Below are 27,295 nucleotides of genomic sequence, written 5' to 3'. Positions count from 1 at the left end.
AACTTCAGCCGCATAATCCATATGACAATCTGAGCCTCAACTTCCCTGCTCAAAGATGGCTTTAACCATAATGTTGGTGTGGGCTGAATCTCTTCCAAGATTTCTTCTACATAAATGCCACTTTGTGTAAGCAATTTCACATTATTAGGGCCAGAAAACAAAGAAAGAGTAACCAGTTGCAGATGGCTGATTCTAAGGCAGGGTTGATGAAGTCTCTACATACTGTGAAGATGAGTTTTGCAAAATAAAAGATGAGCATGGGAACTGGAGAGCCAGTCTGCAACAGGAACCTAGATTTGTTTTTTCCATATCCAACCTGAGCGCTCTACCTACTGTATTGCCCTACCAGCTATTTTGGTTTCTGCACTGATAAATTTGCTACACGCTGTGCCAAGCTGTAATAAGATCTATTTTGCAGGAGTAGTAATCATAACGTGCAAATACCAGACTTTCACCTACTTAAAATTCCCCTGTAATTCAGACTGGATAGACTCTTTTTAACACTTCCCTCTATCACTGCTTTAGAGAGTGAAAGGTGTTCTAGCTATCTATTTTAATTATATCTACATTGCCTTCCAAGGAAATACTGCAAACCCGTAGATTTTTGTAGGAGGAACTCATTCAGCGTGGAGCCTTTCAAGCACATGCTCAGCCCCAGCAAGCTCCATGGCAGAGATCCTGTTTCAGCTATGCAGTTCACACAGCACCAAAGACTGATTCCCTGCCCCGAGGTTTTTGTGACCTTAGGTAAACTGCAGAGGAGCCAGGCTGAAAGTTGCAGGGCCCAAAAGCACTCTGTCCCCTTTGAAAAAAATTGCATTAGCTATCAGGCTGTCAATAAGGCAGGACAGAAAGAAAAGGGTGCCCTCCTCAACCTCAGAGCTACCTTCACCTGCAGGTTAGGACTGCAGGACCGTGCCTGTGGGCACCAGTCATGGCTTCATGTGGCCACTAAGCAGCCTTACAGCCACGCAGAGATAACAGAAATGCCACAGACCTTAACGTTACCTGCAGGTAACCGAACAAGTTTGCACGAGCAAGTGCAAATGACTCTGATGGTATCGGTGTCCCAGCTACCACCTGGTGCACCCCATACTTCTCCTGGGCTTCTTCATGGCTTCTCCTGGGGCTGGCATGGCTGTACTGATGAACCCACCTTGCTGCTCGTGCAGTTACGGGTATGTGCCACGGCGTTTCTTGGGGCAGGCTGCCGTTCCCCCCGACTCACCTCCATGGGCCTACTTCAGTTATAGCTGTGCTTGTTCAGTACCGCACTCTGTACTTTTAAATAAAGTCAAAAGAGGCAGAGCAAAGAAAAGCATGTAGACTTTATTACTTGATGACAGTTTGGTGGCGAACAACCAGGCCAGCCGCAGCTACCAGCGAAGAGCTCGGCAGGGAAGACCCACCTTGGGTAGGGCCCGGTGGGCTGCGCCTGCCTTCCTGAGGCGGGAGCCCACTGCTCAGGCCCGGGCCCGGGCCGCGGCTGCCTGCGCCGCCTGCCAGCAGGGCCCCGGCATGGTCCAGGCCCTGGCCATCGACCCCCGTCCATGCAGCCCTCGGGGAAAGCTCAGAAGCAGGCGCGGGGCGGCTCGCCCGGCCCGGCGAGGAGCAGAAAGCCCGTGGGGGAGCCGAGAAAACAGTGGGCACGGGCGGAGACGGGGATAGACAGCGTCGCCGCCCTGAGGCAGAGCCTGACCGAGCCGGGCCTGGCCACGGCGCCACCTATGGCGCGGCGGGCGCTGCTACAAGAGGGCCGCGGGGGGGCCGGGGAGCTGGGTGCGGTGCTATGGCGGAGGGGCGGAGCGCCGCGCGGAGGGTGCTGGAGGTGAAGGAGCGGCTGGGCTGCGCGCAGGAGCCGACGGAGGTACCGGCGGGGCTGGCTCCGCGGAGGAAGGCGGGGCCGCCACCCGAGGCCTTCGGGAGGCCGCCCGGTGTTTTAACGCTAACTGTGTTTATGTGTGTGTGTGTGTAACGCAGCAGCGGCGGCCCGCGCGGGCCCCTCCCGCCGTGCCCCCTCGGCGCCGGCTGCCGGCCGTGCCGAGCGGGGAGCGGGGTGCGTGAGCTGAGCGCAGCCCGCTGGGCCGCCGAGGGGCAACCTGCGTGGGAGACTCCGGCCCTGGCTCCCCATTTTGTTTCCCTCCCTTGTGACCCAGCGGGGTAGAAAGAGGGCCGGGTAGCGGTCAGGTCACGCGTGGTTATTTCCCGAGTGGGTAAGGGTTAAAACTTTCTGTGGGTGGCCTAGAGGCCCTGCGTGCAGTCAGGTGAGGAGGAGAAGGGCAACCAAAGCTGAGTGGCGCGTGGTTAAATCTAACGGGTAGCGCCGGTTCTGTGAGGTCTTGTCAGTGTGGCCAGAAGGTCAGAATGCAGCAGCCTGAGTGCCAATTTCTACGTCCGTAAGAGTTTTTCTAGGTGAAATAGGTGTTTCCACTTTGTTCTGATGGCGTGCAGCGAGAGGAGAGGGAGCTGTCACAGTCTGTGTGGTTGCTATTCCTGGTGCAGGAAGAGCAAAGCTGCTCTTATCTCTGAAAAATTGAACAACCTCTGTAGGATAGCGGGGCTGCTCAGTAGCTGCAAGGACTAGATAAGGAATACTTGAAGCAAGAAACATCAGTGGGGAGATGGATCAGAGCAGCTGATGGAAGCTGTGCTTGACACTCTCAAGGTACTGGGAGGCAGACGGGGAGATAAGCACAGGCTCCGGGGTGGAGGGGGAAAGAAGACACCCTCCATTCTCTGAGCAGCAGCCTGGACTCTGAAGGAAATGGAAGCAAAGCAGGATGTGCCAAATTGGCCTCACAAAGTTATCACAAAGTAATAAATCACATTTGACTGAAGATGTATTCAAAAGGTTGGGGCTTTTTTTGAGTGTTGAATTCAGTTTGAAAGTACAGAGAAAATTTGCTGTGATAGATTTCCAAGACAGTAGATATGAGTTTGTGGAAGTATTTGGAGGCAGAGGGCAGCAGTAAAATGTAATTGTATTTGGTAGTTAATGAACTTGAAAAGCTTAGTTATCAGTCATATCTACTGTGTGTTTTCAAAGTGTGTGTGTGTATATAGGAAATAACTGATTTTCTTAGCCAATAATGGTTTGTCTTCCTGAATGCCAGTGCCATAGGCTATATCTGTCTAAAATGCAAATATCTGTGCAGCTGCTTCTTCAGATGTTTTAATTTGCAGTTCAATGAACCTAAAATTTCTTCTTGTGCTACAGAAGTGATCAGATATTACAGTCTTTTAATTTTTAATACTTGGGCTTAGTGTTGATATGCTATTCTGAACAAGAGATTGGAAGGGAAAAGAAAGAAACAATTCCAGAGGTAATTAGTTTTTCAGTGATCCCAAAACAATAACTTTCAAAACACATTCAACTTGAGTGAAAAATGTGACTAGCCCTGGCAGATTTGCTTCCATTAAGGGAGGAGATGCAGTTTTTATGTGGCATGGCTGCAAGCAAGTGCTGCATAAAATGGGACCAATGGTGGTGCTGCAGCACTTCTGCTGTCCCTGGTAAAACTGTCTAGTGAAATAGAAATATTTACAGATAACAGTGCTAGGGGAAGTGAGAAATTGATCGCCATAAATTGTCAGTCATTAAATGCACTGCTAATAAAAGGTAAATCTAGTAATAGAAAATATATGGTTATCATGTTTAAAGGCAGAATGGAAAGTTTTAGGTATTTGTGGAATGTTATAGATGTTTATGTAAGTAAGCGTTGGTGGTGTCAATATTTCTGTTCCATACTTGAGACTAATACTTGTCTTGGCACTTTAATTGCTAAATACTGTTAGATGTAATAGTAGCCAGGGAGGGTACAGAACATGGATCATTCATGTGAAAAGCTTCTTGGTGTGAGGTTTAATAGCTACCCCAATGACGAAAGAATGAACAGAACTAATGATTTAGATATTGAATGATGCTCAACTAAGGAAGTTCAGCAGGACAGGAAAAGTACTGTGCTATTGTTTATGCAGGTAAATGATATGGTCTTCATTGACATTGATCATGAAGTAATATGTTGAGCAGCCACATGATATTGCATATAAGATGTAACTGATGTAGAATTAAAGGATGGTGCCATGATCCATGCCACTCAGTGAAACTTTAGCTAGAGATGTACTGCCAAATTTATGTCAAACTATATTCAGCCGACACTAACTGTCATAAATATATGCAAGTCTTTTAAGGCATTTGAGTTGCTTCTGTGCGATGCTGATTGCAGTAGCAATGTTATGGACCTGATGCAATATATAAAATGGATTTCAGTTGCACGGGCCAAAAATAAATTCCAGACCTCTTCAGAAAACAATGTTGAGTGGTGGTTTTGGTTGTGGGTTTGTGCTGTTTTTTTTTGGCGTGCATCTGTTCTTGACATGATGCTACTCAAATATTTCTTAATTTAGAAGACAGCAAGCATTGTAAGGAAATAGTACAAATACTGAAGTAATTTCTGTCAAATGAAGAGAAACTCTTCTAGAAACCAACTTTGATCATGTGCTAGGCTGCATTCATTTGAGCAACATGCGTTTTAACATGGCTCAGTGAAAAGTCACAGCTAGGAGCTATGAATATAGGTCGCTCAGGATAGGAGACTGTATTTTGGAAAGCATTGACTCCGAAAATGATTTGGAGCTCTGATGTATTACCAGTTGAGCGTGAAATTGCAGTACAATATAGTGGCTTATGGGATAAATGCTGTCTTTGGGTAGCTTAGTGGGGTTGTGTTATTACTGCTATATAGCATTAGAGGGACAATTAGAGGAATATTATGTCCTGTTTTGGGGACTATTCTTAAAAATAACGCTGCTGAGACGGAAAGATAATAAGACAACCAGAGAATGGCTATAGCTCTGGGTAGCATAACTTACTGAAACTAAAGAACTGAGGTAAAGTGTGTCATTAGTGTTTGCATTTCTGTGTTGTACAAGATGTTTGAAAGAAGACTCCTTTAATTAGCAGAAAGACATCATTAGATTCAGTAGCTGAAAACAAAACTAGACAATTTTTTTTTTTAGGCAAACAGCTGTGGTTTTTTGTTTGTTTGTTTTCTTGGGGTGTTTTGTTTAAACTGAGGGCATAAAAATGACTTGCTTGGGAATGTGTTGTGTTTTTCTAATGTGTTGTCTTCAAAGTCTTGGTGCTCTTTGAAATGATATCTAGCTCAGCCAGGAGGTATGGACTTGGTAACATTTCATGGGCTGCGTTATAGAGGAGAATGAGCTAAATAATCATAGGGATCCCTTTGAGAGAGAGATGCAACTAGTGAGTGAGGAGGGAAGGAGAGAAAGCAGGAGAGTTACTGTGGTGAAATGTTGAGTCAGTCCCTTGACCGCAACTGGCCTGGGGACCTGTTAATGGGTCCCATCCTTCCGGAGGGTCCAGGCTCAGCTAGAAATAATTAGGAGACTGTGCAACAATGCCCAGCTGCTTTCTCTCCTCCGCTTCATCTTAGCTTGCTCTTGCTCCTGCTGTCACCTTTGCTTTTGTCCTGTGCCAGTATGGGCGTGCCACGTGTGTGCCAGCTCTCAGCTTGTCTATAAGGCTCTGCTGCTGTTGTCTGTTTACGTTGCATGAAGACCTATGTCTTGGACTTGCTTGGAATGTCATTTATTGGAAAAACAACAATCCTAAAGGCTTTGGATCGTTCTTTAGAAATCAGTATTTACAAATTATGTAAAATCGTCCAGGAATTGTATATAGAGGTAATTTTATGTTCTTCATAATTTTTCTATAAAGTTTACCATCGCTTTTAAAGTCACTAGCGTTTTCCCATGAGGGTATAGCTGATAGTGGATACATAGCTGCTGATCTCACCACAGCCTGAGCTGTACCCTGCTTTTGAGGGATTTGGGTCGCTTCTCCTAAAAGGCTTGTCAAAGTGTTTGATCAGTGCTTTCTGTTTTCTTTTTGATTAAACCCTCTTGTTTGCCTTAATTTGCCAAGTATGATGCACATTTCAAGAAAAGAAAATGAGCAGTGTGATTGTTGGTTTAGAAAACTTTGAAAGTTTTGTCTTTCATTAAAATGTGCTGACTGCTTTTGGACATGCTTGTCACCTGGGTACTTTTGTAATTTAGCCTGTTGGTTTGAAGTGGTATGAATAGTAATTGCCTGCTTCCTGAATCCGTTCTTCTGAAATGAACTGGGCTTTATGAGTTAACTTAGCCCAAAACCCATCAAGAGGAAACACTCAAACCCTCCATTCTCTTTGTAGCTTGATGAAAACATCTCTTTGTATTCTTCCACATACAGTTTTGTGTATAGGCTTTATTCCCAGTGGTTTGCACTGCTTGAATACCTAATCATTCTATATAGCACAATATAGCATGTCAGTAGTGGGTTGCTTCCTTTTTCGTTGCAAAATAAATTAAAATGAATGGGGATATATATTTTTTTTAAAAAATTAAAACCCAAATGAACTAACTTGATCCTGGAAGCATAGTTTCTAACGCTTGTGATTAACATTACGAGAATTTTTTTTTTTTCTACTGAGCATCTTTGCAATGGACTTTTCCATGATGGGATTATTTAGAGAAAGTCTTCAGCTCATATGTGTAGCAAATACTTATGGAGTGTCTGAAAAAAAGTTAAAAGTTAAGCTTGTATTGTTCTCGGAAGCAAGAGTAGTTCTCTTGAGATGCAAAATTGTTTTTAACTTTATCACATATATTCTTAACGCAACTTGCTGGTTCAGGGAGTGTCTTACTCTTAGATGGCAGATACGCAGAACTTCATATGACTCCTGTACTGGTTGTGAAATTTTGGTCAGGAAGCTTTTCTGTAGATATCCTGCCGTTTTGCAGTTAGCTGAACTTTTTGGGAGAGACTTGATTGCTACCTCTGGTCCTAGGTGTCTGTCTTGCTGTTACAGCTTTTCTCATGTTTTCCCAGGCTGTGAAGTATTTGTCCTGTGCTTCTCTGGGTCTTGAACACTATTACAGGGTGGATGATTTACAGGAGGAACTGCATGCCAGACTTGTAGATAGAGCCCACTGTACACAATGAAATTCAGTGTCAAGTGTGAGATTCCACTACTAATGCACTATAGGAACAATGAAACTTAGAACAACAGTAGGGGAAAATGTCCCCCCAGTGTAATTTGTAAATAGTTTCTTCAAGTTTGCTACTCACTTATTTTAATACCTTTTCCACCTCCTGCAACACCATCTGAGAAGCAATATCTGATACAATAAATGACAGTTCATCAGTTATTTAAGTTAGCATAGCTGTTATTAAAGTTAAAAAAGTTTCTGGATAGTCTGTTTTGCATTCCTGCAGGTTCCTGCCATTGCATTTAGAAGTGGCAGTGATCTGAAAAACCTGACTAGTATTCCAGGCTTTGAAAGCCCTATGAAATGCTGTTACTTCAGTTATGCAGATAACAGAATTAATGTGCAACATAGCTTCATGGGAGTTTGTGAAAAATAAGGCAAAACTGCTTGCATTGTGGTCAGCTGCAAGGCTCTGGGGTGCTGTATACCCATTGCCAAAGAAATTGTGTTATATTGCCAAAGAAACTTGTGCTCTGCTTATCAATGAGACTTTTGTGTTATTAAAGCACCTTTTATAGGAAGGTGAGCCATCTTTTGTGCTTTGATGGAGATGTTGAGTTTTGTACCAAGCGTACATTTTGTTAGCATGAAACAAAACAGCTGTTCTAGCTTGAGCTCATTTTGTTGATGTACAAATTGCAGTTAAGTTTTCAAACCTAATTTTTTTTGCAAACTGTGCTTCCACCAGCTCTGTTGTCCTTTCTTGGCCTAGGCTGATAGAGTGGTGCTGCCGACTGGGAGATCTGCTTATTTTTGCATGGTGGTTCTGCATAATGCAGCTTTTCTGTCAGTTCTGTGACAAATGAGAGTCACTGCTACACAAGGAGTGTGGGCATACATATGTAGCCTGTACTACTGTATTATTGATCTTCAATGTAATCTCTGTAGTGGTAAATTCATACCTACTGGATTTTCTGGTATTACTGAAATTGGGGGGTTGGCAGAACTGTACTGGTTCACAGCAGAGACTTCAGGCACAGCCCTGATGTGCAGCAAAGGAGAACTTATATTTTCCTGGAGTTACTGGATATTCCTCTTAACACTATTGAGTATTTTTTGATTAAACATGTGGATGAGAAAAACAGAATAGAATTTATGAATATTTGTTTAAAAAAATAATCTAATGTTTCCTTCCAGATTATAAAAGCACTTAAGGTACTACAGGATTTGGATATATCACTGGATATTCTAGTGGTAAGTGACCAGTAATACATTAAACTCTTCCATAGTGAATTCCTGTGTAAATGTCAGGGGTCTGCAGTCATAGAAGCAGTGAACATTGTTGTGTTTTGTAGTTTTGACTCTTAATCCTGATTTGTTTAGAGCTCTGTACAAGGAACCATGGTGCCTTTTCTGAAAGCCAGCTGGAAGCTGGGCATACAACTTGACAAACGCAGTATTATGCCAACAGCAATAGTACTGAGCAGGAGTCTGAGCCTATAGAGAACACTTTGCTACTCAGGGTTGATTTCTTCTCACTGCTTCCAAGTCAGTGCTTAAGAGAAAGCAAAATATGGGTGAACCTTTCTTTAGGTCAGTTGTTTAAATCATGTGACTTTTATTAGCAGCTCAAGGTTAGTTTCTCACATTTAAGCAGCTGGCATCCCAAGTAGAAATTCTCACACTGGTCTATGAAGCTTCTAGTTATTATGAGCAATGTGTCTGTATTTTGGGAAGAAGAAAAATCCTTCTCACAAAGAACTCTTTCTGTGAGAGAATTCTTTGAAAAGTAAGAGAAAAATATGATAATTAAGATATTTGGCTGGCCTATTCAGGCACAGGCATTTGCCTGCCTAAACACAGGTAGATTTCTGTTGGAATACGGCAATATTTATATATTCTTATTGGGAAACAAAATAATCTCATACTGCAATTATTTTTCAAAATGACAAAGGTCTTCTGCAGACAGCTTGTTCCCAGCAAACTTGCATGTTTTACATTTGACAGACTTTGATGGAAGCCTTCAAGTCAAATAGAGGAAAGAGATCTTACAGCTGAGGACTCCACATATTTCTAATGCATTTGAAGAACATAAATAGCTTTAGGAAATAATCCCACCATATTTCTTGCCTCTATTTGCAGTACACTGACCTACCAAACCAGTATTGCTCAAATTATATAGAAGCTAAATATCCTTAAAGTGAATTTAAGGAACTTCTTTCTAAGGTCTGAGCTAATTTTGAGGGAATAGCATGTGTATAACTCTTGCCCAGGCTTCACAGGAGTATCATTTTGCTTGTTAGCAAAATCATTAACAGGTTGCTGCTAACCTAGTGAATTCCAAGTTTTATGTGCATCTTAAAGTGAGGGGTAATTAATGATAATACAGGATTAAAAAAAAAAAATCACCTGTAATTCTATATACACTCAAAGTCTGAAAGATAGGTGTGCTTAAAGAACGTAAAACTCACTAGAGCAAAACCTGAAGGCACAATGGTAATGTGAAAATAATTGTACTGGGGAAACAAGAACCAGAAGGTTTTAAATGGCAAGGGTTTGGGTTTTTTTCTGTGGCTGAAACTGAGACTGAGTTTAGTTATATGAACTCGTGCTTCTCTGACCCCTCTACCCCATGCTGCTACTCAGTGAGATGCATTTTAGGTTACCATATTTCCATTCTATGTGTTCTCTGCTAAAATGTATCTGCATAAGCCTAAAGGGAATTTGGATTGATTAATCTGGTTTGATGGAGCAGTATGTGTTTTGTGGGCATAAGCATTCGGGACAAGTGAAATTCCTGAAATACATACATTTAATAGAGGAAAATTACTTATCTTAGTTTTATGAATTAAGACTGCATTTTGTTTCCTGTATTTGGTTATAAATATCTACCTTTCCTTCGGTTCTGTTTGTGGTGTAAAGAGTATGTTTATTTCTTAAGCTGCCATAAGACTGCTCTGACTACTAGGCTAAATGTTGTTTGTAGCAGATTTAGAGAAGATTTTATTTGGGATGTTAGTTGTGATTTATTCTGCCCATCTTTCTTGCACCATCTTCAACAGGAAACTGGCATAGGCAAAACAGTTAACAGTTTTAGGAAACATGCCACTGCTGGGAATGTAGCGAAAACCCTGGTAAAACAGTGGAAAAAACTTATTCCTCCAGAAAATAAAAGGTAGGTGTGAACTAAGTTTTTTCTAAAAGTTAATTATACTGTCGTATAACTTTATAAAATGCAGCTTGGAAAGCTTAGGAAAGTGTTTGGAATGACAAATATGCATTAGGACAAATCCATAAATTGAATGGAAGAAATGAGTCTTTCAGTTATAGACTATCAGAAAACAAGTCAGAGCAACCAATGTTGGTCAATTAGCCAGCCAGCTCTCAGACTTCCACTGCTGCTTTTTTTTATCTGGCACAAGTTCTTAGGTCCCAGCTGATGCAAGCAGGACTAAGCCAATGATGGGCACTGCTCTGCACTTCTTCAGGGAAGTGGGAAGCTTGCTCTTTCTTCCCAGAGGTGGTGGTTAAATGAGGCAGCTCTCCAATGATTTGAGTGCATAGAAGACTTCCCTATATGTTCTTGTGGACTGAGAGGGGCTTCCCTATATGTTCTTGTGGACTGAGAGGGGCTTCCCATATTGGAGGAGTCATCCTGAAGAGATGAGATTTCTTCTCTGAATGAAGCAGCCACCACTGCCATGGATGCTTTGCAGACCTCCGACAGTTTGAGGCAGTTGAGCTGAGAAAGCCAGATTGACTGAATAGTGCATTTTAAATATGAAGTTGTTGAAACAGGAAACTGAAATACCAGAACCAGTGATAAGCAAAGCATAAAGGCTGACCTGTTGTAATCTGTGTCATAAATTCTGTCTGCTAGTTATTTCAAGTAGCATGTCTGTGTTATAAAGTGTGCAGGGAAAGCTGCATAAAAAGTGGTATCCAGCATGTTATGAGCAAATAGTACTGTCAGGCATGTTTTCCTACTGGTGGTTATGTCCCTACTCTCCACTTGTCTTGCTGTCAATTCTTGTTGCAGTGTTTAGCTGTGCTGGACCCAAGAGCTGCTCCTCTGGGATTCTGTACTGGTAACAGAAGAATAAGAGCACAGCAGAGCACAGTTCCGTGTCTTGTAAAATTATGATTGATGGTGTGATTTAATGCTTTTTGGTTATACTAATATAGGTAAAAAGATTGATTGTTCAAGAATTTAGCATCAGATGTAGCATGGGCTGTGATTATTTTTTTTTTTAATGTTGCAGTGGTCGTAGAGGAAGAAAACAAAATACTGAAAAGGAAAAAGATGAGACAAAATCTTCCATTTCCAAGGAGATTAAGCCTTCAGAGAAGTCCAAAGCATCAGTACTGGCCTCCAGAAGTTCAAATAGCGCTCTCACTTCTAAAAAGTTGCATAAGCAGCGTACTTGTAGTGAAAAGACCCACCAAAGTAGAGGTTCTGAGTCTCAAAAAGAGTGTGACAATAAAGAATGTAGCAGCAGTGGTTCTAAGCATGCTTCCCAGGGTACCAATCCTCAAGCTAAAGAAAGTGACTTCAAAGAGGGAACCTCCACAGGCAGCAAGAAAGCTTCAGAAAAGCAGCATTCTGCTGCAGCCAATAAAGATCTATCACCCCTGAAGGAAAAGCCTAGTAAGGATTCTTCCAAACAGAGAAATCCTAAGCATGTGAAGAAACCAAAACAAAAACTTGTGATAAAAAGCAAAGCTGAATTATCTAGCGATGAGGAATTTGAGCCCCCTACTATGTCTTTTGAATCTTATCTTAATTATGATCAAGTTACCAAAAAAAGAAAGAGGAAGGCTTGTCCTACAGGTGAACAGCCAAAGAAGTGCAGTGAACAGAAAAACAGCTCATTACCACAAAAGACTTCAACATTTTCTCATGCAAAAGAGGGAGTGGAAGATGTAAAAAAATGTGAGGGTGATCAATCAGAAACTCCCAATAAAAAGGTAAACCACCGTGTTGTTGGAGTAATAGCAAATAAACTGCAGGTGAATAAGTGCTTTGGACTTTTACTTTCATTGAAATTCAGCTGTATTTATTTTAAGCAACAGAAGGCATGGCTCTGATATACCAGCTGCATTGCAATTGCCAATAATTGCAATAACTGGGGCAAAAAAATTATTGTTTATTAAATACTGGCAGTTTACAATCAACTTGACTTATATTTTCAGGATGATTTCCAATACGGCACTAGTCTTTGATCCATATCAGCTGATCTGCTTATTAGCTGCAAAGTAAAGGTACTTACCTTTGCAGAGAAGTCCCCTTCTTCCATTCTTGACCAGCCTAGTTTGTAACTGTAGGAGCTGTTTGTGTGTAGCACACTTGTTTTCTCAGATGTTGTGGTTCTTTAACAGTGAATGTTAAGGTCTGCAGTGGAACCGAACTTTCTTCTTTTAATGCATTGAAGTAAACCACAGTATTGCATATAAAAATAGCTTATACATGTTTTTAATGTGAACTACCTAGTCCCTTGAAGTGAAAGAAGCTTAAGTAGCTCCTCTGAGCCAAGGTAGATCTAAACGTGTATTAATTATACCTTTGAAATGAAGCCCTTTTGTGCACTGGGAATTAGAGGTCTCTTCAGTCTTTTATCTTTACTGTGATGTGAAAACTCCAGGCTTTACTGATTGTGGAAGATCTGCAATCTGAATGTGGTATCTTCTGTCCCAAATGGAGAAATACTAATGTAAAGGCTTGTGTATGATACTATAGTATAAAGTGTTTGAGGAAAAATCTTGGATGTTTGAGCAGTTGTGAAAAGCTATTAGAGATACTGAAATGAAGTTCAGGGAGATGCAAGTTTTGGGCTGTAAGTGCCTGGCGTACAATTGGAGGACACCCAAGACCCAACTTAGATGTTGCACATAATGCTGAGCATTTGTAAGGACCTGTGCTTACCAGACTGCTGCATCCTTAAGTCGCCTTTTAAGGGGCTATCTGTGAAAATTTTAGGCCAAATGGCTTATCCAGCACAATATAGGAGACTTAGTAGGACCAGGTGTGAAGGTATTTCTTGCCTTTCAGGATGGCATTTAGTTTGCCTTTAAACATTTAATTATGGTTTTGTATTCTTGCAGTTTTGTCTCATTCACTGTATGCCTCTAACCTCAACAGTGATTTACCTGAAAGCCTGTTAGCAGAGCACATCTACGCTGTTCTTTAATCTCTTTTTGTGCACTGATTGCAGATGTTCCACTAAGTTCCTTTTGTGATGTAGTCTTCCTAAGTGGAGTATGAAAGGGTATGTGGAAAAGTAATCCACTGAGTAAATTTTAGTGCAGAAAAGCAATAATTCTAGTTATCCTAGTTAACTTTGGGGTTTGTTTAAGGTTGGGTTTTTATAAGCTTATTTTAAGCCTCAGTAAACCCAAATTTGTAGTATTGAAGCAATGTTTCCTTGACTGTGCACAGGCCAAGGTGGCATCCCTCCAAGATCTTCTTAATACTCCACTGCCTAAATTTCTGACAGGCATCTCGATCTCATCTCCCCCATATGCTGCAGACTTCAAAGGTAAGTAGTATGCAAGGCTGATAAATGTGAAATAGTGCAGGTTTTTACAGATTTATGCAGAGACATCTTTATCCCCTTTCCTAATAAACTATATTAGCTCATCTTTCCATGGCAGAGAAGTGCCTCGCCTTCACTTTATCATCTGTAGAAATGATGTTGAAGCTGAAGAGAGTTACAAAGGCTTCCCTCTTATGGCTTGCTGAATAAAGAAATACTGTGGAAGGTTACCACAGCTGTAGAGAAGGCATAGATCAGGTGGTAGTTTTACAGGCTCCATAGACACCTGTCTATACCTTATAGCAGTCAAAGCCTTAATGGAAATTATCTTAGGTAAAACAAATATAGGAAGCACTAGGTCTAGCTCCAGCATAGGGACTTGCTAGTACCTTTATAGGTAGGTGACGCAAAGTGCCAGTGGTTCCCCTATCGGCTCTTGTGAGGTTTCAGTTTCGTATCACTCTGATCTTGAAACATCACTGCTATTGCAGCTTCTGGCTTTGCTAGGAGAGCTTGGGAAGATCAGTAATGCACTGTAAACTGGTAGCAGAGTCATCTAGATGTGAATATAGCTCATGTAGACCCAAGCTAAATAAGGTAAGGCTCGTTTGAGTTACTGCAGCTCACTTGCAATATCTATGCTGTCTTGGTGTTGGATGATGAATGGACTTTTGTAACATACGATGCATGTAAGGGCCCCAAACTGTAATGCAGTAACTTTGTATTTTAAGGAAAATTAATATACATATGTCGTACTAGCTGTGTTTCTCTCAAAGATGTATGTTTAAAGCGTTGTAAAACATCAGGAGGTAAAGGAAACCTGCCTGATGTTTTGTTTGCAGCTTCCCTAGCACCTGCTGTAGAAACACCTCAGCAAGTCAGTGAGGTGGCTGAATTCACAGGACGGAGACTGAACTCTAAAATGCAAGTTTACTCTGGCTCTAAAACAGTCTGTCTTTCGAAGATGCTTACGCTGTATGAACAGTGCATCCGTGTGCTTCAAAATAATACTGATTGTGAGTATCTTAAGGGATTTGTAGCAGGCTGTGCCTCAAAGTGTATCAGATTTCTTTTTTTTTTCTCCATACCAACAACTGGCCTACTAAAAGATATTGCCCCTCCCTGCAAATGGTGACTCGGAGCAGGTTGAAAGGCACTTAAAAAATGGATTTGTGGCCATGCTACAACGTAGTTTTGTTTTGAAAGCTTACCTCTTTTTAAAGTTCTAAATTTAGTTAAAATATAATGTCCTATAATTTATAAGACAGAAAGCCTGCTGTGGGTTTTTTCACCCTACAAGATGTTTGCTTACATAAATTAGAATGAATGATCAATAAATTGTTTTTTTCCCTTATGTAGGCAGAGAGGGGAGTGATGCACATCAGTAAAGATGGGGCAATAGCTATTCAAAGATACTTTCTTCATCCTCAGCTATAACTGCCAGTCAGTATGGAACTGCTGATTTATAAATATTTTCATAGCCTGACTTCAAAACATGTGTTCTGTTAGTGCTTGCTAAAATTAACTTGTATTTTTTAGACAGTTTAATGAGTGGTGTTACCCACTGAGTAAAATAAATGAGATACTGAAAGTACTGTCCTTTTTTGTAGCACTACATGAAGTAGGAGGTGTGCCCTTTGAAATTCTTGAGCCTGTGCTAACACGTTGCACACCAGAGCAGTTGTTTCGAATAGAGGAATGTAATCCGGTAAATTCTGACTTGCTAAATTCAGGGAACCACGGAGGACATGAGGCATCTTCCTTCCTTGCACACTTTTTGATAAAGATTCTTCACGGGTTACACTGGTTTTCTGTCTTGCATACTTATTTCTCTGAATTCAGCTGTCATTATCAAGCCTTCTTTTCTCAAGTGTCAGGATTTAAAGCATTTGGGAGAATTATTACTGATCACTAAGTGAAAGCCAGTGTGGGTAGAAAAGTATTTCTGTTTCTAAAAATAAGGAAACAAAGCCCCCCAGAACTCTACAGTATTTACCACTGAAATAGCTGGGAAAGTCATAGTAGAACAAACTGTTTTCAAGTTACAAACAGTTAAGGCTGCGAAGCACACCAACTAGGAAGTATCTGGGGTGAGATTTCATGTGCGTGGTAGGTTTCTTGCCTACGCTGTTAGGACTTCAACTCCATGATGCACTTGGACATTGAGGTTCTGAGCGTGTAGCACTTCGTAGTGCAAGTTGGCCGTTTCTCTGCATGCCTAAAGTTGAGAGCTGGTGGGGCCTGAGCCTGTACTGGAAACACAAGCCTAGCCTGTAAGCATGGCTCATTAACTCAAATACAGAGATCTGCTCTTTGAAGCTGTGTGATTTCTAGAGCAAAGTCAGTATCTCTGCATGGTATTGCCATGCTCTGTGTTGGGGGTACCTGTGACAGCATGTGTGGTGGGATTTGTTCTTCACCTTTCTCTACCAGGGAATCGGGCTTTGTCTATGGGCTCAGCTAATGGGTACTCTTGAAAATGTTATTTTTAAATCATCGATTTAAGATATCTTGTGTTCAAATTAGACTTTTGTAGAAGAGTCTGACCACTTGTGGAAGAAACACTGCCAGAGAGATTTTAAAAATGAGACCCTCCTGGAATATGAGTCTTGGCGTGAAATGTACTTGAGACTGTTTAAACAGAGAGAAGAAAAACTGAAGGTGCTTACAAAAAATATTCTTTCAGCTCAGTCTGAGAAACCAAAAGGTAAAATCTATGGTTAGCTTTTCCTCTTATAAAACCTGGTCTCTTCTGCTATTCTTTACACTTAATATATAGGATTTAGTGATTTGTTTGCACTGAGTGCTTCTAGGAGAAGTCGTCAAGAAAGAACACTGTTCCTTTTAATTTACAAGTTGCTCAAAAAATGCATAATACACACGATACGTTAATGCATAATATTTGCAGCATACAGTAGGCAAAGCTTACCTTACTGGTTAGACTGAGGATTCTAAGCAACAGTGCAAAGAGTACAAATGTAATTACAAGTAAGAAAATTAATATGAAGAAATACCGCATGCAGTCTGTACATGATTTGCTATGGTTCAGTTACTAGTTTGGTAACACATTCTGCTTTTCTGAATTAATTTTTTCACAATTTAAACCTAGAAATTGTCACACAACCATATTATAAACTAATCTTTGAACATAAAAGGGCAAAAAAGTCACATTCTCTCTTCTTGCTTCTGTATTAGGCAGACAAGTAAAAATGGCTTACATGACCAGTGCAGCAAAACCACCCAGGAACGTTCGCCGACAGCAAGAAATCCACGGGACAGGACCTGTCACCCAACTTCATCCCATAGAGAAGTGCAAGTAAGTGTTCTGTACTGTGTTTTTAATTTGATTTTAGATGTCTTTGTCAGTGCAAAAGCTTGTTGGCAAAATATTTTTGAAGTTATAAATAGCGCTCTATTTGCTTTCCTTTTTTAAGCAGCTAGTGGCTAGAAACTAACTTGCCTTTTAAGTCTTGTGTGCTCCTCTGCTGCGTATGCGTTGTCATCGCACATTTCTCTAAAGTGCCAGTGATGAATTCACCCTTCCAGTTGGAGAGTGAGTGGACGCTGTTTTTCTCCAGATGACACTGATGCTGCTTGACATCCTGGGGAGATTCCCATGTTGATGGTTTGTGTTTATAAACCTGCCTAGTAGCTTCACACGTGCTGACCACAGTGAATCTCAGCAACTTTTAATACTCTTGATGGTGGGTTTCTGCTTTGGCAGCTTAAAGGAGTGTCTGGAACAGTCAGTCTGTAGCAGTGGCCAACACTAATCACTGGAGGAACAGAAAACCGGGATTCCACAAATGTTTCCTTTGTACAGCACAAAGCCATATTTGCTTTCTGACATCTTAGTTCAGAGTAGTTCAACAGCCATGAGAACCAAAGCTGACATGTGATGTTTGTCCTGCTGTTCCTGCTAGCCTAATGAACTCTCTTGCATCCAAGATGGCTGCAACAGGGAGATGAACCAGCTGTAGCACCAGCTCTACCTCTTCTTCCCTTCTGAACTATGTGGATACAGACTGCTGTTCTTTGCTGTTGAATATCTGTTCTTGTCTGAAAGAAATCAGCAGTTTGATTCACAAGCACACCATGGGTTAAGGAGTCATGTGCCAGCAGTTGGACCGTAAAAGCTGTGGAGAGATGAATACTGCCTGAATGTGGGTATCTTAAGCTGTGGTCACTCACTCTGCTGTGGCTGCTGGTGAGCATGGTGCCTTCCCTTGTCCCTGTTGCCTGTGGTTGTTCCTATGTTGTCATAGCTGCTCTTCAACTAGCACTCTCAAAATCATCCCTTTGAGGGAGCGGCAGGTGGAACATTTTTCATTAATCTGAATTGGGGAACAGTTATGCAGGTTGGCAAATATGTGAGTGGATAGTGACAGATAGCTGGGAACAGGGAGGATAAAACTTAAGCAGTTACAAATGTGATGCAAGCTTGACTTAGTATAGCTGAACGTATCAGGAGAGTAATTTTTAAGTTGTTTCTGTTATGATGCTGCAGTGCCTGCAGTTGTGCTGAATAATTGATTGGTCTTAGGCACATGAATTAGATAACTGAACTGACCTGGGTTTACTGGGGGTGGGGGGGAGGGATGGAACCCAAACAGCTACAAAACCTTGGGAGACTGTTTTCTGTGAATTTCAGGAGCTTGACTTAGTTGACTAGTCTTGATTTACTGCTCAAGATGGTGGTGGTATGGGGCAGGAATGACAGCCTGGATGTAGAAGCATCTTAAAATCAGCTTTTACACCAGCTAAGAAGTTTTGATAACTGCACCTTTAGCTGATGAAATTAGGAAGCTCCTTTCCATCCTGTTGCTGTTTTCAGTGAATAGATTGTCCCCCACCAAGGCAGTAGCTTAAGGCACTTTGAGTTAGGCTTTTGCTTTCAGTTGCCCCGTGAGAGGTTGTATTTGTGTTGTGACAGACCAGCCTTCCAGTTTAGGTGCTTCAAGTAGGTAGTGTAAATGTCCTTTTTGCTCCCGTTATCTCTGGACCAGTAGCTGAATGATGTACTCAAAGCCCTGCCTGTTTTTTTTCTCGAGCATGATAGGTTAGGAGGAGCTGCTGTTGGATGAAAGAGGCCATAAGAAGGCCGTTGGTTTGCCTTCTTGGGAAACAAGTTTGTTTAGGCATGATGAGTTTAACTTCATTGCTTTGACCATGTCCTCTGAAAACCTGTTGGTTTTGCAAATTGTACAAGTTGTGCAGTTGAAATCTTCATGTAAGAAGCTGGTCTTGCAGGAGCTAAAAAGGTCTTATGGCAGATGTGCAGATCCCTGCCAGGCTGCTCTTTGCAATTCAGTGTGCAGCAGTAGATGATAACTGGCATCTGATGTCAGTGACCGGGTGAGGCATACAGGGCTGCCCAGATTGGTGATGTCATACTGATACTTTAATGCTGTGTTGATTAAACTGTCTTTAGCAGTAGGAATCATCTCTGTACCTGAATCTGCCTCAGTCCTTGTCCTGTTGATTGAGGATTCCAACCTAATATTTAGCATTAGTTATTGTGCCTCTTGCTAGACATTCCTGCTTCAAAAAAAGCATATGTAAATTTGCCCTTATTTTCTGTCAGAGAGCTAGTTAACAGTTCAGCTGTGTTCAAAGAGGAAGATAAACACAAAGAGCAAACTAGAGCACAAGGCATTATGAATCACAATGGTATTGCTAAATGCTTTGATTTTTTTTTTACAAATTCTGGTAATTTAATTTTAAAATCAAATAAGATGCATTGAACTTAATAAATGGCAAATTTGTGCAAGAATGGAAATGGACTAGATGACCACCTGAGATCCCTTCTAACCTGATTTACCCTATGATTTTTAGATGTATAAAGTCTTAAATGTTTGTTTGTTTTTCAAAATGAGCCAGAGCAAGTAGTAGTTTGATATCAAATGCTAACTTTTTCCTTATTGCTTTGTTTTAAAAGAACAAGGATTCGAGAAAGCAGACACAGAAATAATGCGTCATCAAATCCAGTCCCAGCTAGCAACAGTGGAAGTTCTAGCTCAAGCGTAATGACACAAGATGGAAAGAAGCCTATCAAAAGTAAATGGAATTTCCTGAGATTATGAAGATAATTGTTTTAACTTGCTGTCTATTAATATATGTGTAACGTTATGTTAATACCATTGCAAGTTGCTCATAGCTGTAATCCTAACTGGTGTCTTTTTTTTGTTATTATTGAAGAAATTGCACCCATCATGAGGAAAACTTTGAAAGCATTGAAGAGTAGAACTGGACGACGATAAAATGAGGCTGTGTACATGAAGCCTATGTGACTATTTGTGTATCGTGCTACAGCTAATGAAAATAATCTTAATGCAAACATTTTTCAGTTTGGCTTAGTTAAAGTAGTTTTGAAACATTGCAGGGACAAATGATTTGCAATAAAAATTGAAACACCCAAGTCCTTTCATGCTGTTGCTTTCATATTCATGAATGAGGAAGATGTATTGAAGTAAGGTCATTACACACTAATGACAAGTCAGTTAATATGTACTTTTGTAGGTGTTGCCTTTATCAGTTTAGGTACACGTTTGCATAAGCTTTTCATGGAAGCTCTTAACCTGTGAGTATATTTTGCCAAGGTTAAAGCTATCTCGTAGAAATGGCCACAATGTGTACTTAGGTATGATTGCAAAGAGGTCTTGGTGTCTCTTCCACAAAAGTGTTTTGGAAACTTAGTGTATTTATTTCATTAAAAGTCTTCCTAGGGAGTTCTTTATATTTTTCTTTTTATGAAAACATGATTTGGTTGTATTTTAGTTTTTTCTCTTCTGGAAACAAGACAGTCCTGGAGCTTAACTTCTGACCTGCTGGAAGTGGGCTGTGAAACATCCTTACTCAGGACACCATGTGCTTTTCAGCCCTTTTACTTGACTTAGGCAATGAACCTTAAAGGAGGTAGGAGAAGACAGTGTCTTAAATTTAAATTGCTTTTATAAAGCAAGGTTTATATACTGCCAGGGTAAATAGGGCAGGCCATGACTGAGTTAACAAAAAATCATGTGTTATTATTCAGCAGCTCTGTCTAGTTGGGACATTTTTGGTACAATAATTAAAAACAGACCTGTTGTTTTGTGATACTATCTAAAGGCATGAAGTCCGTGTGTGGGAGATAGTATTTTTGGGAACAAGCAGAAGGGAGGGAAACCAAAAATGTCATTGGTTTGATGCTGCAGTCATCTTGTAGAACTCATGCAGAATCATTTAAGTCTGGAGATGAGAGAAAACTTGTGCTATGCTCTGATCTGCTGCTCTCAGCCTGTTCTGAAGAGGCCTAGCTTGCAACCTTGAATATGAGCCTTTTGTGTTCAAAGTGAAAAAGCTATCTCGTCTCGAATGGCTGTCCTTTCGGAGCTGGGGACTGCTGCAGTTTGGTGTTAGTCTATGAATGGGTTTGCTTTTAGAAATGAGGTACTTCTTTGTAGTTGCTTCATCTAAACCAGTTTACTTGCATGAATTGTAAGTCTGACTTTGCCTTGAAGGCATGGCTTAAATGGAGGGACTTTCTATAGACTGCACTCAGTAGCTACAAGTAGGTCTTGTTTCTTCCTTTTGTGCTTCTATAGGATTTGGCATCTTAGAACTCCTCCTGAAGCACAGGGTGAGGGTAAGTTGCTGTCTCTTACTCAAGATGCCTTATGTGTGAATTTCCTCACCATACTATAATTTTGAGGTAGAGCACAAAAATAGTGCTACTAAAAATGGCTTTTACAGTCAAGTAATGTAGTCACCCATACATAACAACTTGCACAAACACTATTTATAGAGGGATTTTAAGTCAGCAGGTGTGCTACTGTGTTGTGGTTTTACTCCATGTGTTACAGTTGCACTAAAAAGAATGAAAGATGAAAACAGATGTGACCTGGAAACTGGGGTGCTTTCTCTGTCTCTGGGATCAAAACAAGCATCAACTAGTAGGAGAGGTAGTGCAGTGTCTGTCATACACATATGTAAAGAATACTTCTGGGAGGAGCTATTCAGGACTTAGACCTGGCTGAATGACCAATCACAGAATCATTAAGGTTGGAAAAGACCTCTAAGATCATAAAGTCCAACTATTGACTTAATATCACCATGCCCACTAAACCATGTCTACAAGTGCTCCATCAACACATTTTTTTGAACACCTACAAGGATGGTGACTCCCCCATTTCCCTGGGCAGCCTGTTCCAAGGTTTAACTACTCTTTTGGTAAAGAAATTTTTCTTTAATATCCCATCTAAACCTCCCCTCACACAACCTGTGGCCGTTTCCTCTGGTCCTGCTGTTAGTTACTTGGGAGAAGAGAATGACCCCCACCTCACTACAACCTCCTTTCAGGGAGTTGTAGAGAGCAATAAGGTCTACCCTCAGCCTCTCTTTCTCCAGGATAAACAACCCCAGTTCCTTTGCCTGCTCCTCATAAGACCTGTTCTCCAGACACTTCAGCAGCTTCGTTGCCCTTCTCTGGACTCGCTCCAGTACCCTCAATGACTCTTTTGTAGTGAAGGGCCCAAAACTGTACACAGCCCTCCAGATGTGGCCTCACCAGTGCTGAGTACAGGAGCACAATCACCTCCCTACCCCTGCTAGCCACACTATTTCTGATACAGGCCAGGATGCTGTTGGCTGCCTTGGCCACCTGGGCATGCCTCCGCTGGCTCATGTTCAGCCACTTGTCAACCAGCACCCCCAGGTCCTTTTCTGACGGGCAGCTTTCCAGCCACTCGTCCCCAAGCCTGTAGCGCTGCGTGGGGTTGTTGTGACCCAAGTGCAGGACCCGGCACTTGGCCTTGTTAAACCTCATACGACTTGCCTGGGCCCATTGATCCAGCCTGTCCAGATCCCCCTGAAGAGCCTTCCCACCCTTGAGCAGATCAACGTTCCCCCCAGGTTTAGTGTACCATGTACCACCCTTTGTCCATCAAACAGCTCTAGTCATCATATAGTTGCTCATCAGTTGGTGTTGGAAGTTTAACTCGGCTGGAGATTTGTATCAAGTGAATTATTCAAGAATTCTGGGTTTTTTTTTCAAAATCACTTTTACTTGCTGTAGTTGTTGATGGTATCCTTTTGTGTAAGAAAAGACAAATCCATAACCTTCTGTTGGACGCTGGCATTAGAGAACACAGCCATAACCATTCAGAGCAGCTATAGATGACAGGATTGTCCCTTTGGGAGACTGAAAGATAAATATTTTAGCTAGTAGACTTGCATTGTTAATTGAAGTAGGAGATAACTTTTTTTTTTCTGTCCTTGACACTGATGGCAGAGCTGTATGGAGGGCAAATTGGACTTCAAGATTAAGTGGCTTTCATTTCCTCTTGCTTTCTCTCACGTCAAAGGCTATAGATGTATCTCTGGTAAGAGATATGCAGAGGGTACCCATGGGATCAGATTGTTTTCCTGACAATTTCTACATTAGGAAATACTGTAGACAGGCAAATCCGTTTACGATAAAGTAGTTGGTGCTGCACACACTTCAGGCTAGGGTTTTTCTTTCACTTCAGTTGTCCTGTGGTCTGTTCCTGTGGCCTGAAGGCCCACCTGAGGCTGCAGTGTGTCAGGGGTGCTCTGGGAATACATCTGCCAGTTAATTTGTGAAGAATCCTGTTTTTGTGGTTTGATGCTGCTTCATGGTAGGATTCAAAGCATATGTGGAGGTAAATTCAAAGGTTACTTCAAAAGCACATCCTGTTAATCTGAACTAGAACACTAATCTAGATGCTTTTGCAGTCTCCTGCCTTCCATCCCTGTATGCAGTTACTCCCATAAAGAGGAGTTCTTGCTAGGTCTGTGTGTTCTTGGCATCTGACATACCATGGTATTGGAGTATATCAAGCTGTGGCAGATCACTTCCCTTCTGGTGTATGCCTGGGAAGATTCTTTGTTGATTTTGTTACATGCTTCCCCAGCCTGGATGTCCCATTCCTCTTCCTAATATGTCCTGTATCTTCCTGTTGTGTGTTTGAGGTGTTCTGTGTTTGATTCCAACTGGCTCTGAGCTCCCTGGTGGAGAGCGCTGAGCCTGACTCAGGGCAACTTGGAGTAGGAGACCTGTGATCCTTCTCAGGTAAGCGGCTGTTTTCACAGAACGACTAGAAATCATGAGTGTGTGATGGCCTTCTCTTCCTTAGGAACACATTGCAGCTCCTCCCTGCAGTATCGCTGGGGCCTTTCATGCCAGCAACACAACTGCTTTTCTTTCCAGGTGATGGGCAAGTTCCGTGTTAATTTCTGGTAAATTAAATAAGTTATGGGAGAAAAAGTATGGTCGCAAAAGGAAACCCCTGCTGTTGTAGAAAAGACCACAAATGAAGAATATTTCTGTTCTTCTTGAACTGTCCATTTCATGCATAGAAACCACTTTCCGCTTCCTGCCAATGTTTGTTTCGTAGCATTCAGGAACGTTTTCCATCCTGTTAGTGGTTGAGCCCAAGAAGAAAGCTTGGCCTGACTGCTATTCCACTTAAAGAATGTACGGTCTTGCCATTTAAACAGTCCCTGTGGCAGGAGGAGAAAAGAGTTTTGAGGTGAAGTGTTCTTTCTTATGAGACCCTGCTCGGAAGGCATGTGAAGTTCCAGGAGCTAAGCTCTTCTTGGAGACCGTGTAGGCATTCGAATGCTAGGTTAAGTCCTGGGCCAAAGCCAGGAAGGGGTTTAGGGTTTGGCATGATCCTTCTGAAAGAATTTGGAGACCTCAGTGAACTGTTCTGTGCATACTGTTGTCAGTTGTTGCTGTTCCAAGGATCAGTATTTGAGCTGCTGCTGAAGTAAGGCACAACTGGGATCCCTGTCAGCAGGGAGGGTGTTACAGGTCTGAGCGTGGCGCTGTTGGCTGTCTGGTACCTGGGGATTTCTGCGGATTTCTGGTAGTCATAGGATACACTCAGCAGAGGAAAAAGAAATCCCCTCACAGTGCAAATCTCAGGCTTGCCATCTGAAAGCTCAGGAAAATATCTGTGCCAGGATTTAGTGTGGTAAAAAATGTTGGACTGATGAATAAGATGACGTTCCTAGATACGCTGCTTTTGCGGGGAAAAAAACCCCAAAAACCACCACTGGAAAAAAAAAAAAACAACAAAACAACCACTGAGGGTTGCCTGATTCTTTTATTTGTAGTATTTTCCTTCTCTGCCCTTCCTGTAAAGGTAGAAGGGGTCTTTTGAGTGGGTGACTGAAGGCCATGGTTAGATAGCCCGCTGTCTCCCCTTGCAGCCACCCCCACCACTGAGCAGAGGTTTCCCTCCTCTCACAGAGCTGCCAGAGGCAGTGTCCACAGCAGAATTATCAACATCTTTTTCCTGCAGTTGTAACTAGTTATTGGCACCAGAACAAGTCTAGTTCTCTCCAGATTTGTAATGTCTGCTTGTGGTGAATTTAATCCTACCAGGCAAGGGAGGAAGGAGGAGTACCTTGAAGGAGTAGCTCGCTCTCCTCATTTACCATCTATGGGAGAAATGGTCTTTTTCTTGTTTCTTTACAAGCTGAACATACCATGGATTTTTTTTTTTTCTTGCCAGTAATTTCCATGTAAGCATTTCTTCCCTGTAGCCTTCAAAGCATTTCCCTTCTGATCTGCAGAATCAATTGGGGAAAAAGAATGGTGATGTGTCCTCACAATCAATCAGATTTGATCACTGTAGGGGCTGGGTTCAGCATTTCTTGATCATTTGCCTTTGATTTTCAATGGATTTCTGCTTTGGGTGCCACTGTTTAGCACTGAAACTCTTCAGGAAGGTGGTGGGATCACTCTCTGCAGTTGTGCTGCTTGGCATGAGAATGGGAATAAACCATTCTTCCTCCTGCTTAATGGAAGTGATGTGCAATGTACAGAGGTGTATTACCCTCCTCTCTCTTAAAGTTCCTAGTAAATGTTTTCTAACGTGCTTTTTAAAATTCTGTTTTGCACACTTGTGAATTGCATCCTTCTACAACTATCAGATCTTCTCCCTCTCTCAACTTCTTCGTAGAGGTGAACTACATTCTGTTCTGTGGTACAATCATTTCCTTTGGTTACACATCTTGGGTTGGTTTAAAAACTTTAACCTTAATCTTTAGCAAAAAGGGACATCTGTGACCACACATTTTAGAGACAGAATTGCAGGCTTTTCAGAAAAGAAATACAATTTGTGAAGAATTTTGGTCCAAAACGACAGAAAACCAGATGAAAAACAAGCATTTCCAAATGTGCAAGGGAATGTACTAGTCCCAGAAGACTTGAGAAGACTGTTTCTGCAAATGGACATACAACATCCAAGTCTCTCATGGCCTAGAACCATAAAGATAAGGAGAAGCTGTGTTTTTGAAGATGGAGAATCCTGGAATTTGAGGTCTAATCGTCCTGTGCATTTAACCCTCCTCAACTTCCTCACCTGTGTGGCCTTGGAAAAAATGATACTAAAAATAAAGCTTGAAATTGCCAGGATTGTAGAATTAAATATATGATGAGGCTGTCAGAGTTTTCCAGAAATGAGGCATCAAATATTCAGGAAATTACCAAACACTCTAAGGTACAGAAATCTAGTTTCAGAATCCAAGTGTCTCAAATTCAGAAGAAGAAACTATTCAGATCAAGATAGTGCAAAAGGTTGGGTTGTCTTTTGTTTCCCCCCCTCAAATTGCAAGACTTTGAAATCCCTGCTTTAAATGTGAAACTAAAAAGTCACAAATGTCATCTTTGTAGCTTAAGCCTTAAACGATGTGCTTACCGTGGGAAGTGCCAGTGGAAGCCTTCAGCAGCGTATGTTTTGTGAACTCTGTTTACAGAGAAGTTGCCTTTTCTTATCCCTGGTGACAGACCTAAAAATGGCACTTGCTTAGGAAGAGGGCTGAACAGCTCTGGAAAATCTTACGTAGCTGCCCTCCTACAGAACTGCAAGTGCGTATCCAAGCAGTAGACAAAGCTCTTTACACTTCTCCAGGCCCTATCCCTTAATGTTTGTGGAATTGTTGGGGCTGCAGAAGACTGGATGCTGCTTGCTGAAGCGTGCAGAAGCAGGAAAATAAGCTGCCCAGGCAGAAATGAAGAGGAACGAGCTGCTGCTTGCATCTGGAAGAAGGAAGGAGTCTGCTCTGCAAGAGGGGAGAGAGCTGCTGAGGCCTGACTGGGAAGCAATATTCTCTCTTTTCAAGATGCTGACCTCTCTGAGGAAAAAAAAAATTGAAGCCCTTGTCCTCCCGCCACCTTGCTCTGTATATTTAATAAGATTCTTTCACCAGATAAGGCACTTTCCCTACTTACAGCTCTTTACAACACTTAGGGAGTTCTTGGCTTTTCTCTCCCACAGATGTGCTGTAGCCAGCACTCTGCAAAGCACATTTTCCCAGAGTTACCTGTGTGGATGTGCTTTTCAATGCTTTCAGGCCTTTCAGCCTGAAAGTTAAATAATTAGTCTGTCTGAAATTTAGATAAACACTAAAGTGGCGCATTGAAGTGTGACTTTTCAGAGCATTAGTATCATGCTGGAGCACTGCTGACAGCTGGGTTCTGAGCTTAGGCATTTAGAAAAGCACAGAGAGAATGAAATGTTGTAGAGAAGCCCCAAGGGCTTATGCACAAAGCAGCTTCTCCAGGTTTCCAAAAAGCCTGAGACTGGAGTTTGCTTCTTCATCTGAGGGATGAACACTGCAGACCCTGTGCAGAGGTAACGATCTCTCTATCTTTATAGGGAAGGAGAAAAATACTCTATGTGGCTCTGAAAATGCAAAATCAATATATTGGGGACCTCGTTATAACAAGTATCTCTCTGCCCTGTGCCCCAAGGTTT

At 41.8% G+C, this 27,295-nt stretch overlaps 1 protein-coding gene across 2 annotated transcripts; it reads left to right on the top strand.

Moving 5' to 3' along the window:
- The first annotated feature begins 1,789 nt into the window (after positions 1 to 1,789).
- Positions 1,790 to 19,947, top strand: LOC104346270 (elongin-A-like). Of its 2 annotated transcripts, XM_086482494.1 has the most exons (11): positions 1,790 to 1,867; positions 8,194 to 8,250; positions 10,059 to 10,171; positions 11,268 to 11,964; positions 13,433 to 13,532; positions 14,372 to 14,545; positions 15,140 to 15,237; positions 16,056 to 16,236; positions 16,725 to 16,845; positions 19,468 to 19,586; positions 19,728 to 19,947. In XM_086482494.1, exons 1-11 carry the CDS (start codon positions 1,790 to 1,792, stop codon positions 19,787 to 19,789), a joined length of 1,800 nt encoding a protein of 599 aa, XP_086338620.1. In that variant the 3' UTR covers positions 19,790 to 19,947. The 2 variants fall into 2 exon arrangements, with proteins under 2 accessions (XP_086338620.1, XP_086338621.1); XM_086482495.1 differs by lacking the exons at positions 1,790 to 1,867; positions 16,056 to 16,236; positions 16,725 to 16,845; positions 19,468 to 19,586; positions 19,728 to 19,947 and adding an exon at positions 4,266 to 5,706 and having other exon boundaries at positions 11,259 to 11,964; positions 15,140 to 16,029.
- The last annotated feature ends 7,348 nt before the right edge of the window (positions 19,948 to 27,295 follow it).

Source organism: Leptosomus discolor, chromosome 2, assembly GCF_034619465.1.
Source record: "Leptosomus discolor isolate bLepDis1 chromosome 2, bLepDis1.hap2, whole genome shotgun sequence".
In the NCBI taxonomy this organism is placed as follows: domain Eukaryota; kingdom Metazoa; phylum Chordata; class Aves; order Leptosomiformes; family Leptosomidae; genus Leptosomus; species Leptosomus discolor.
This window is presented reverse-complemented; position numbering and strand designations above follow the sequence as displayed.

Coding starts and splice junctions, on each gene's coding strand:
- LOC104346270 (XM_086482494.1), top strand. CDS start 1,790: ATGGCGGAGGGGCGGAGCGCCGCGCGGAGGGTGCTGGAGGTGAAGGAG. Junction 1,868..8,193: donor GCGCGCAGGAGCCGACGGAG/GTACCGGCGGGG, acceptor GTTTCCTTCCAG/ATTATAAAAGCACTTAAGGT. Junction 8,251..10,058: donor TATCACTGGATATTCTAGTG/GTAAGTGACCAG, acceptor CATCTTCAACAG/GAAACTGGCATAGGCAAAAC.